The sequence below is a fragment of the Rhinoraja longicauda genome, chromosome 3 (assembly GCF_053455715.1).
Source record: "Rhinoraja longicauda isolate Sanriku21f chromosome 3, sRhiLon1.1, whole genome shotgun sequence".
In the NCBI taxonomy this organism is placed as follows: Eukaryota; Metazoa; Chordata; class Chondrichthyes; order Rajiformes; family Arhynchobatidae; genus Rhinoraja; species Rhinoraja longicauda.
In genome coordinates, this window is record NC_135955.1 from 46,601,945 (window position 1) to 46,614,794 (window position 12,850).

A 12,850-nucleotide genomic window follows, 5' to 3' on the forward strand; every position below is an offset into this window, starting at 1 on the left:
GTCCATGCTCATCGTTTAGTAGAGAAATTGAAATTGCAAGCTAATACCATTCCAGCCATACACAAAAAGCTGGAGTAACTCAACGCGTCAGGCAGCATTTCTGGAGAAAAGGAATGTGACTTTTGGATCGAGACCCTTCTTCAGACTGAGAGTCAGGGGAAAGGGGAACGAGATATTCACTATCTCTCTCTCGCTATCATTCCCCTTTTTCCTGACTCAGTCTGTAGGATCTCAGTCCGAAATGTCACCTATTCCCTTTCTCCAGAGATACTGCCTGACCCATTGAGCTACTCCTGCTTTTTGTGTCTGTCTTTGGTTTAAACCAGCATTTGCAGTACCTCCCTACACATCCAGCCATTATGTCTCAAAGTTACTTACAGCAATTAACTTCATCACTTCCATCTTTACAGTCACCATCTCCATCACAGTGCCAATGTTGATTGATGCATTCACCAGAAGCACATGCAAAGTTACCGGGAGAGCAGGTTGTATGAAGAATAGTGTTCCCACAAAGTTCGGGAGATTCGTCAGATTGGTCAGCACAATCAACATTGTTGTCACAGACCCAACCCAGGGAGATGCATTCAGAATTATTACACTGAAATTCGTGACGGCCACAGGATTGGGGAACACAGCCTTTTTCATCACTTCCATCACCACACTCATCTTCACCATTGCAGATAAATATCTTGGAAATGCATCTGCCACTGGAACAAGTAAACTCAAGAATACTGCAATTAAAAGAGCCTGAAAAGACATTAGAATTGGGTTTACTAGTCAATCATTATAGGAATACAATGAATCCTTAGCCATAGTGATTCATGTTACCCAAAACTATGAACTTGTAAAATTTGCATTCAACTGCAATTGCTCTATGTGGAATTTCCATGGATAGGATCTTACAGTACAGAAATTTAGCCCTGTGACACCTCTTTGTCATATAATTAAAGTGCTTGTTTTGCATTCATTTTCACGCTCCTTCATTTCAAGTCAAACTCGTACTAAAAGGACACTGGTAAATTTGCACAATAAAACAAATGTCAAAACATGGATTTAATTTGCAAGCAAGTCTTCAAGTGAGCAAGAATATGCCAATATTCCTTGTTTTGCAATAGTCCAGTCTGTCGTGAGCCACTAGAATCTAGTGTTACATATTCAGCTTGGGAAGCAGTATAATAGATCTCATCAGTCTTAAAAACAAGCTGCAACGTACCACAGTTCTCTTCATCACTGCCATTCTCACAGTCCCTTCCACCATCACATTTCCAGGAAGCAGGAATACACGAAGTGCCAGGGCCACAGCTGATTTCATTCAGCTGACATCTTATCATGTCTGGAAAACAGCTTTGTGGTTAATCAGACCATCTGCAGCAGATCAGAGACCCCTCATATACTCAAGACACAATTCTTGGGCAACGTTAGACTGTTGCAAGTAATAAGGACAAACAACAATTGTAGATGCGTGATATTCCAATTCTTGACCAGAATCTGCACAATTATGTACAGCAGGCAGTGAAGAAAGCCAATGGAATGTTGGCCTTCATAACAAGAGGAGTTGAATATAGGAGCAAAGAGGTCCTTCTGCAGTTGTACAGGGCCCTAATGAGACCGCACCTGGAGTACTGTGTGCAGTTTTGGTCTCCAAATTTGAGGAAGGATATTCTTGCTATTGAGGGCGTGCAGCGTAGGTTTACTAGGTTAATTCCCGGAATGGCGGGACTGTCATATGTTGAAAGACTGGAGCGACTAAGCTTGTATACGCTGGAATTTAGAAGGATGAGAGGAGATCTCATCGAAACGTATAAGATTATTAAGGGGTTGGACACGTTAGAGGCAGGAAACATGTTCCCAATGTTGGGGGAGTCCAGAACAAGGGGCCACAGTTTAAGAATAAAGGGTAGGCCATTTAGAACTGAGATGAGGAAAATCTTTTTCAGTCAGAGAGTTGTGAATCTGTGGAATTCTCTGCCTCAGAAGGCAGTGGAGGCCAATTCTCTGAATACATTCAAGAGAGAGCTAGATAGAGCTCTTAAGGATAGCGGAGTCAGGGGGTATGGGGAGAAGGCAGGAACGGGGTACTGATTGAGAATGATCAGCCATGATCACATTGAATGGCGGTGCTGGCTCGAAGGACCGAATGGCCTCCTCCTGCACCTATTGTCTATTGCCACAAAATGATAACAATAAAAATATAGGTAAGGAATGGCTTTCTAAAGCCATAGACTTTGTTTTACAGATTTGAGTATCCTGTACACAATCATTGTACATGCAAGTACAGCTAGCAATTGGAAAAATCAAAGCACAAAATTATCTTTATTGCAAGAGTCATATGTTGAAAGACTGGAGCGACTAGGCTTGTATACACTGGAATTTAGAAGGATGAGAGGAGATCTTATCGAAACGTATAAGATTATTAAGGGCTTGGACACGTTAGAGGCAGGAAACATGTTCCCAATGTTGGGGGAGTCCAGAACAAGGGGCCAAAGTTTAAGAATAAGGGGTAGGCCATTTAGAACTGATGAGGAAAAACTTTTTCAGTCAGAGAGTTGTGAATCTGTGGAATTCTCTGCCTCAGAAGGCAGTGGAGGCCAATTCTCTGAATGCATTCAAGAGAGAGCTAGATAGAGCTCTTAAGGATAATGGAGTCAGGGGGTATAGGGAGAAGGCAGGAACGAGGTACTGATTAAGAATGATCAGCCATGATCACATTGAATGGCAGTGCAGGCTCGAAGGGCCGAATGGCCTACTCCTGCACCTATTGTCTACAAGAGGATTTCGAGAAGAGTGATGATGTCTTGCTCTGTACGACTCTGGTGAGCCTATATCCACAAAATACAGTTCTGGTATTCCCCCCCCCCCCCCTCCTCCTCCCCTCATGGAGGGGAGGGGGGGGGGGGTGAGGGGAGAACAAAGGAGGAGCCAGAGTGGGGGAACTGCTGTGGGGGGCGAGGGGGAGAAGAACAAAGGAGGAGCCAGCAGGTGTACTTTGTAAGTGCCGTATGTGCCGACTATTTACAAATAATTTCACTGTGCCTTGTCACATGTGACAATAAAGTATTCCATTCCATTAAGGATATACTTGCAAATGTGGGGAAAGGCTGCAGATTGATTTGTGGATGGTGGATTTGTCATGTAAGGAAGTACAATGACCCATAATGGAATTTAATAGTAGGTGGGATGATTTTCCTCTGGGGTGGGATATCTAGAGCCAGGTTCAACGTTTCAGAATATTGGGTCACCCATTTAAGATAGATATTAAGAAATCTTCTTATTTGCAAACAGTTGGTCGTGAATGTTGGAATTTTTTAACTTTCAGACAAGAGAAGGATGTTTTTGAAACATTCAGAATCCTGAGGGGAAGCAACAGGGGAGACATAAAAACACATCAAATTGAAGTGTCTTAAACAGGGGGTTGTTAAGACAACATAAGGAACCCAGAGGTTCAACGAAATTTATTGTAAAGGGCATATATCCTTTGAATTATGTGTAGGAAAGAACTGCAGATGCTGTTTTAAATTGAAGGTAGACACAAAATGCTGGAGTAACTCAGTGGGACAGGTAGCATCTCTGGAGAGAAGGAATGGGTGATGTTTTGGATCAAGACCCTTGAATTATCTACCCCAGAGAGCATGAGACTAGGTCATTTAAAGCATCAAGTGGAGGTGGATCATTTGAAAGATCAGGGGATTGAGGGGTATAGATGGAGTCAAGGCCTGGGGTAGATCAGCTGAGATAATTGATCAGTGGGTCATGCTTGAGGGGCCAGGGATATCCTCACTTCCATTTGCTGATTGTGTTCAACAAGAACAAGAACGCTCTACTTCGGCCAAGTGTTATACTCACGGCAGACTTCTGGACTTTCGTCCGACCCATCTTCACAATCAACTGCACCATCACATTGCCATTTGCTTGGCAGACAATGTCCACTGCGGCATACAAAGTCAGAAGTTCCACAGGTGGCCTGAGCTGTGAAAGAATATTGTGTGCCATTGAAATAGCAAGATTAAACCATTCTAATGCACAATCATTTCTCCACACAACCACCCAAATCTACATTCTGCAGCATTTTAGTTGCCTTAGCTCATTAAAAAGTGAGAACTTCCCAAATACAAAATTTCACCTTACAGTTTCAATTATGTGAAGACTTCAGCTTCAAGTTATAAATATAGGGTGCTTCATTATTTCAAAATATCATGCTGAAGTAGAACAAAGAATCCAACAGACATTTGGACAGGTACATGGAGAGGAAATGTTTAGAGGGCCAAAGAGAGGTAGGTGGGACTAGTGTAGATGGGGCATCATGGTCAGCATGGGCAAGTTTGGACCCACTTCCATGCTGCATGACTCTAAAAAAAGTAGAACACAGAACTGTATAGCACATGAACAGGCCCTTCAGCCCACATCTTCTATGCATGCAATAAATCAAAACTTCAGTCGCTTCTTTTACACTCCATAATACTACACACACCACTACAATTGCTTTTAAAACTGATGCTTTGCACAAACTAAAATATCAGATCATCAGTCAATACAGTTAGCATCTTGATCAGCTGTTCCACAAATGCAAATTTAAATCTTAAATAGCTCACTTCCAATTAAATGTAGCTTTAAGTTACCTACTAAGAGATTTCTATTTTTTCAAATGACCTCTCATCAGCTGCACACCCAGGATTACTAAGGTTCTACATTTGCTTTCTCTTACATTTCCTTTCCCATTTACCAAGGCCATTGAATTGTAAAGATCAATGTTAAAAACGGGGCGGCCAAAGACAACTTGAGCACAAGGCAATGAATATTTTTAAGGCAGAGATTGACAGATTCTTGATAAGGGTGCCAACGGTTATGGGGTGAAGTCAGGAGAATGGGGTTGAGAGGAAATGATAGATCAGCCATGATTGAATGGCAGAGCAGACTTGATGGGCCGAGTGGCCTAATTCTGCTCCTAAAACTTATGAACTTTCATTTCCACCTTTCACATGCTCTCTTCCACCTCCCCCAATTATGTTCAAGCATGGGTACATTAATTCACAGATGATCCTGCTGCCAATTACTTACCACAACCCGTTTCATCACTTCCATCAGTACAGTCATCATCACCATCACATTTCCACAGTAATGGTATACAGCGCCCATTTCTGCATTGAAACTGTGATGCGTTGCAGGAAGCAGTTGAGTCTGAAGCAAAGGCAAGAAAATGAGTTATGCACACTGATTTAGGATTTGTTACACAAAAGCATACTTAGTAATGGATAACAACCAATGATTTTAACTCAGAGTTAAGGCAAAATACTTCAGAGGGATTAAAATGTGAAAATATATGGTTTGTTTTAATACATTTGAGATAAATTCAGAAGTAAGGAAGCCCGTTACACCAAGGTAGTGTTTGAGCCGCTGCTTCATGAAGTTGAAGGGAAGTTATTTACATTTGAGGAAAATTCCAAGTTGGATTTTGACTTGTATAAAAAGAGTGTTGCAACTTTCAAATTGAGTTAAACATCTCAGGGAGATAGTAAAGCATTCCCTTGGTAGCATCGGGCTAGTTTAGATAGTCATAGAACAACGTTAAACAACTCCTCTTGTTCATGGCAAGAACACGACAATTGAACCAAATGAAGCAGAATTGCTCAAATTACTACAGATCCAGGGTTTATGTAGATCAGAGCTAAACCAGTGATGCATCAGGTCAAGCAACGGGAAAACATTACTTAACTTCACCTAATCATTGGATAGCACATTTTAAAAAAGTATTCTCCCGTCCAAGAATCATGGTTCGCACCTGTGATTCTGAGTTAAAGATTATGGAAATCCTAAAAAACTCCCAATTCCAGATTAAAGCCGTTCTAGAAAATTTGTACAGAAGTGCAACCAAGTCAAAACATTTCAACTTGTTCAGAAAGCAAACCAGTATATATGCATTGAGTATATGGCTCACGTAAAAAGTCATGGAAGTCTTGGTTATCGAAAAACTTTGACAGATGGAAACAGGAAAAGGGTTAAACTTTCTTGTGGTAAACTGATTTCTCGGATGTCTTCAGCGAGTTAGGTTTTCAAATACAAAAAGAATATCTGAATTTATTACGACTGCCTAAATGCAGCTACTTCATGCGACTGTTGAATGTACCACGGAGCAGAGGAAAAGATTTGGGATCTAGAAAGGGAAGGAGGGATCCTAGAAATACAGTTTGCAATAACAAGTGTTTCAATCCGGCTTTTAAAAATCAAATGAAACTTTTAAAGCGTTTGTCCTCCTCACTAGCCTTGGGTACTAGAACACCAAATCGGTACTGACGTTTTCTTCGCCTCCACTAAATGGAACATTGCATAGCCCATATTCCCCTTGAAGCAGGTCTCCCACAAACTAATACTCATTTCACAAACTAAAAATAGGTTACTCACCATTCATAAATCGGGCTGTATTTAAATTTGCCACGAGATGCAGCAACAAAATTAAACGAAAGGGAATCATCACTTTGGTTAAAAGCAGGAACCCAAAGTCCGCTCAAAACAGTTGTTTCCCCCCCACCTTCCCGGCCTAACTGTACTGAAGGAAGCGAATAGACAAACGTGGACAACTGCTGCAGCGATTTACTCTTATCCCCGTTTCCTTTATTACTCAGAGCAACCGATTGGCTAATTGATTCCGACCTAATAATCTCATTAAACAAATCCCGACCTTCTGCTGCTTTCGCAGAGCGGCTTGAAAGTGAATTACTGATGACTGTGAACCTGAATGTTGTTATTTCAGCAAAGCATCCTTGCTAATTACCTACCAGGGCGTTCTCACAAGCGTGGTTCAACTCTGGAAACATCAGACCCATTCTCCCAACTATCCGTAATCTAACAGGATTAGAGAGAAAACTCTCATTTGGATTATTCATTTGGAAATGATGCTGTTGGTGTGAGGGGAGTGGTGATGGCCAACTCTACAGCCAACTCAGTCTCAGTTGACAGCACCTTCTTTGTCATGAAGGTGTGTTTTATTTTAATGGAGACACAAGAAACTGCAGATGCTGGAATCTTGATCAAAACATAGTGTTGGAGGAACTCGACAGGTCCCGAGCATCTGGCAGCCGTCAATCCCGGACCCGAGACGTCACCTGTACATTCCTTCCCAGATGCTGCCTGACCCGCTGAGTTTCTCCAGCACTTTGTGATTTGCTTCATTTTAATGTGATATTGAAGATGCGTTGAAATGTTTAGGTTTTTTTTTTAACAAAACGAACTAACCTCACTGAATGTTTAAGGTCATGTTCACGACTATGAAAATGTTTACGAGCATGCCCCATCTACACTAGTCCCACCTGTCTGTGTTTGGCCTATAGATGGGAGATAAAAGAATGTGATTGATAAAGGCAGGATGATCAGAGTAAATTAGCAATTCATCTATTAAAAAAACCCCAAAATATTAGAAACATAGAGTAGGCCATTCGGCCCTTCGAGTCAGCACCACCATCCAATATGATCATGGCTGATCATCCAAAATCAGTACCGTGTTCTGGTTTTATCTGCATATTCCATGATTCCCTGAGACCTAAATCTAACTCTCTTGAAAACATCATGTTTGAATATGACACTAGAGAGTGACAACTGAATTTTGTAATCAGAGTTAGAGTATCACGACTATCTGGATTAATGTTTTAACAGTTGTAGCACAAAAAAATGCAATTTGTTTTCTTGTGTATATATGACTGGGTGGGCTCTAGTCTTACTGATGTTTGAATATAAAGATTATGAGTGGACGTCACATGGTGCCCAATTCAAAATCATACCAGAAATGGACAAACATACCCTTAATACATTAAAAAAATGTAGGAGATAAAGCCAAACCATTATCTCTTCCTGTCTTAAAATTAATGCATTGCAGGTAGTGTGAATACTAATAAGCTAATTACATGAATAATTATGTATTCTGCACCATCTCACACATGGGTTGAGAACTGCTTCAGAGAACAAGTACATTTGCAACAGTCCACCTGCTGATGAAACCGATGTGTTCATCTTATTTGCTAACCGTAAAAAGGAAACATGCTTAAAGTTCAATCTCATTATCACCTCCAGTTCATTTTATTTTTCTCTGTGCTCCAAATTCACTTATTTTACCATCAGTTGTTCACAGCACTACTCTCTTAACATTGTCTATGGAATTAAATAGATATATTAACATAAATGAGTCAGGTTGTTAATTTTTGGAAACATTTTCTTTCCTCAATAGTTGACATTTGTACATTACACAGATTTGATCATCTTTGTCCTCTGAATTGAACTTCCTTCATCTTGCCTCTTTTGAAAATGTAACTGTAACTGTGAACCTATCTAATTATTTAAATTGAAGATTCTCTTGCGCAAAATTGTTTACAAATGATATTCTGGTAATTAGTACTCTGTAGGATTCTCCCAAAGATAACTAAATGCTGTCGTATCTAGCTACATATTTACACAACAGCAGATTATCAGAAACAGTCACACATTGTGAGCCAAGGGTGTTTTAAAAATATTATTCCTTTCGTTTTATCGCCAGACTGTTAAATCGAGTGAATATTTTTTTAATTGGCTTCATAATCTAGATGATTTAGCTATCGGTCACCTCCAGCAATTAAAATGCTATTTCATATTTTGAAATGTTATGTTTGTCTGCCACTAGTGAGGTTGTATCTGTGTGCATTGTGTGGACTACAGCATGCAGACTGTCCTTTTGGTAATTGTGTGGATCATTGCATTGACCATTGAAACTATTCTCCACAAATTTGAAGAGGCAATACACTATTCCTTCTGGCCTCCAGTCACTCATTTTAGGGTTAAGGTACTCACTAGGATGGGGCTTTGAAGCAGGAAGAGCAATGCTGATCTGGAAACCTGGTGGACAAGATGTTTGTGGGTTGTTTTTATTCCTGACAGCTGCCACACTTGGAATTTAGCATAATTTGATGGCTTGGCTGCCTGTCCGGCCGCAAACGAAATGTGTAGAAAGGAACGGCAGATGCTGGTTTAAACCGAAGATGGACACAAAAAGCTGGAGTAACTCAGCGGGACAAGCAGCATCTCTGGAGAGAAGGAATGGGTGATGTTTCAGGTTGAGATTCTTTTTCAGACTGAAGACTCCAGGGATGCTGCCTGTCCCGCTGAGTTACTCCAGCTTGTTTTGTCTATGTCTGGTAGCAAAGTTCTTTCAGAAGGATATAACTGAGAATTAGGTAGATTTTGTCGTGCAAAGACAGTGGTGGCACCTCACTCTCAATTATCCGTGCTTTATTGTCTGTGGTCAATTTCTTGTTGTCCTCCAACTTCTCTTAACGCATCCATGGCTGCCATAGAAATTCAGGTACAGGAATTAAAGGCTGCTGCTGTCTATTGGTATGGTGCATGTCATCTGGGCATGCAACCCCTTCCTTCATTGCAATGTTAATTGCAGGAATACCAATGACATTCAAGGCAAATAAACTACATTTCAAAACCCAGAAATATGGTTAAAGTTAAACAGCCCAAGTCAGATATTAATTTGATCTGGTCCAAAGTCATTGATGCTGTGACCAATGAAGTAATGCCTACCTCATTAAAAGACAAAGGATACTTGCCAAATCTCCAATGACTTGCCAATTTCTACAAATGCACCAGAGTATCCTATTAGGATTCTGTGCCCAAGACTACAAAATTATTTGTGGATCCAGACCAATCCATTACACAAGCCTGCCTTTTCTTCCCACACCAAAAATGAAATCCATCTACACTTTGCTGCTTAGGAAAGTACCCAACATAATCAAAGACTCGTGTTCTGTTTGTTTTCATTTCTCTTTTTCTGCTGTTGGGCAGAAGATAAAGTTTGCAAGCAGGTACCACCACCCTCTATAGATAAAATGCTGGAGTAACTCAGCGGGACAGGCAGCATCCCTGGAGAAAAGAAATGGGTCACATTTCAGGTCGAGACCTTTCTTCAAACTGCGAGTCAGGGGGAAGGGGAGACAGATAAGGAAGTACAAGGTGTGAGAAAAATACTTCAAAGGGGGTGGAAATCAAGGAAAATGTAGAATAGATCATTGTTAGCTATGAGAAGGTAACAAAACAAACAGATAAAATATAATCAGGCTCTTGAACAGACCTGCACAGTAAGGATGCATTCTTTAATCTTCCAATCTAGCTCATTGCAACCCTTGTCTTCGTTTTAAACCTGTTCTCTACAGCTGTAACACTATTCTTTGTCATTCTCTCTAATTGTTCACGCTCTGTGGTGTGATTGTTGTGCTCAATAGTATGATCTGCCTTGACACAGGATCTCAATATACCCAAAATAAATCAATAGATATCACAAGCTGTCAAAACGATTCTCAGGATACAGTTGCATTTCTATTGCATCTAGAAAAAACATGCATGTGAGCAGGTATTTTGTATGATCTCGTGCTTAGCATATAGTTAGTACGTCACTTGCACAGAGGTTTTTTGCAATTATCGCATTGCCGTGTTCCATTGTAATTCTTGTAGGTTTATCTGGGTTTAGCATACAATTTAGCAACAATATGACAAAAACCACTATTGGTAAAGAGCAAGCAAATCTGTAGCCAATTTCTAAATATTCTAATCAAAATTTGGCAAAATATTGCTACCCAGCATCAAACTCGGGTAGATACTGACAAAAAGGTGCGTATTGGCATTGCAGCATTCAGAAACATTGGTACAGATCCAATCTAAGATAACGTGGGTCAAATAAGTCAAACGTTCTTTGCTAGCATTAAAAGCTCAAACTGTTGAAGAAACAATGTGAAAGAGGGAATGGGAGATTTTTTTCAAAAACAAGTTAATTTTGAAAGAACAGAAGATCAAAGGACTGGAGGTCATTTACAAGGGGAGCAGCAAATCATGGAGAAAATCAAACAAAATGTGAAATTAAAAAAGGTGTTGGACTCCACTGCAATTTAAACTATGCTCTGAATATTTTAATCATACAAAATGGATCTAAAATTTGACAAGCACCTGACATTCTTTAAATAAACACAAAATATTAGAGAGGATCCCAATACCTGCATTAAGACATCCTGGTAAATGTGCACCGGGGACATCTTTAACTGTAAGTTACTCAATTCATCAAATTTTACAGAACTGATTGAGTCCATTCAAACCATTCCACCAGCTCTTGCATTTCAGAATTACCCTTTTCCCGAAAAAATATTGAATATACCTTCATCACTCAAACTTAATTTGCCTCCAACAATGCAATCTCCACTTGTGACCATAACAGTGCCATACAAAGTGAAGCATACTCCAAAAGGAAGATACACATCTGATTGGAATCAGTTCAGTTTTTCCTTCCTCTCCCTTGGGATAAAGGGAGAGTCAGTGCAAATGGAAGAGAAATGACAAACATTGAGGCACCTGTAATTTTATTCTGTTTGGAAATATTAGTCAGTGCAATTTGCATGATTGGGTAGGATCATTGTCTATGCAATCTTTAAACTGAAAGCATGTACTGCTTTCAAAATTACCTACAGTCAAAAATCAGTTTTGAAGATTCCACCTAGTGGAATAAGAACCCAAGTTTGCACTGTTTGCACAAAATGCTAATATTTCTCTCTTATTGAAACAAGACAGGGATGAAACCAATCCCTCCTCATACCGACCAATTTCTATGCTTAATTTGGATTTCAAATTTTTTACTAAAATAATGGCGACTAGACTAAATAAGTGTATAGAATCCATTATCCATACGGATCAGACTGGGTTCATCCCCAATAGGTTCTCTTTCTTTAATGTTAGAAGAGTAATGAATATTATGTATCACAATTTCGATAGTTCTTCCAAACAAGCCATTCTGTGTTTAGACGCAGAAAAAGCTTTCGATCAGGTTGAGTGGGGATATTTACTCAGAGTGCTGGAAGAGTTTGGTCTTGGTGCCTCTTTTATTTCCTGGGTACGTCTTATATATGCTCATCCCACCGCTTCCATACTCACAAACCAGGATAGGTCACCCCCTTTTGCCCTTCAGAGGGGTACGCGACAGGGCTGCCCCCTCTCGCCGCTCCTCTTTGCGTTAGCCATTGAGCCACTGGCAATCGGTATAAGAGGGCATGCGCTTATAAAACCGATAATACTGGATGGGGTGGAACATAAGATTTCGCTTTATGCGGATGATATTGCCATCCTTGTATCTGACCCTGAACATTCTGTCCCTTACCTATTCCAGCTTATTAATTCCTTTGGCGAGGTCTCAGGTTACACTATAAACTGGCAGAAGAGTGAATTTATATCGATAACAGCAGAATTAGACCCTGTATTCTTAGCCAACATGCAGTTTAAAACAAATCCGGATAGTATAAAATATCTGGGCATTAAAATATCTAAAAACCCCAAGACCCTTTTTAAAATTAACTTTACCGAAAGGTTGAATAAGCTAAAGGAGAACATAGAGAAATGGAGAACGTTGCCTATTTCCTTGATTGGCCGCGTGAACGCAGTAAAGATGGTCTCCCTGCCGAGATTTCTGTATTTATTTCAGAATGTCCCTGTTTTTATCCCCAAATCCTACTTTAAGTTAATCGATTCTATCATTATATGGGCGGCACGGTAGCGCAGCGGTAGAGTTGCTGCTTTACAGCGAATGCAGCGCCGGAGACTCAGGTTCGATCCTGACTACGGGTGCTGCACTGTAAGGAGTTTGTACGTTCTCCCCGTGACCTGCGTGGGTTTTCTCCGAGATCTTCGGTTTCCTCCCACACTCCAAAGACGTACAGGTATGTAGGTTAATTGGCTGGGTAAATGTTAAAAAAAAAAAAATTGTCCCTAGTGGGTGTAGGATAATGTTAATGTGTGGGGATCACTGGGCGGCACGGACTTGGAGGGCCGAAAAGGCCTGTTTCCGGCTGTG

At 40.4% G+C, this 12,850-nt stretch overlaps 1 protein-coding gene across 1 annotated transcript in view; it reads right to left on the reverse strand.

Annotated features, from left to right (window-relative positions):
- The window catches only part of LOC144592247 (very low-density lipoprotein receptor-like), a 36,427-nt gene extending 25,205 nt beyond the window's left edge, over positions 1–11,222 (reverse strand). Inside the window, exons 1-5 of the mRNA XM_078396779.1 lie at positions 11,168–11,222; positions 5,056–5,175; positions 3,844–3,966; positions 1,214–1,333; positions 379–747 (exon numbers count right to left, since the gene is read on the reverse strand). Of these exons, the coding sequence (XP_078252905.1) occupies positions 379–747; positions 1,214–1,333; positions 3,844–3,966; positions 5,056–5,175; positions 11,168–11,222 (787 nt within the window). The remainder of the gene's footprint in view (positions 1–378; positions 748–1,213; positions 1,334–3,843; positions 3,967–5,055; positions 5,176–11,167) is intronic.
- Positions 11,223–12,850: the final 1,628 nt, after the last annotated feature.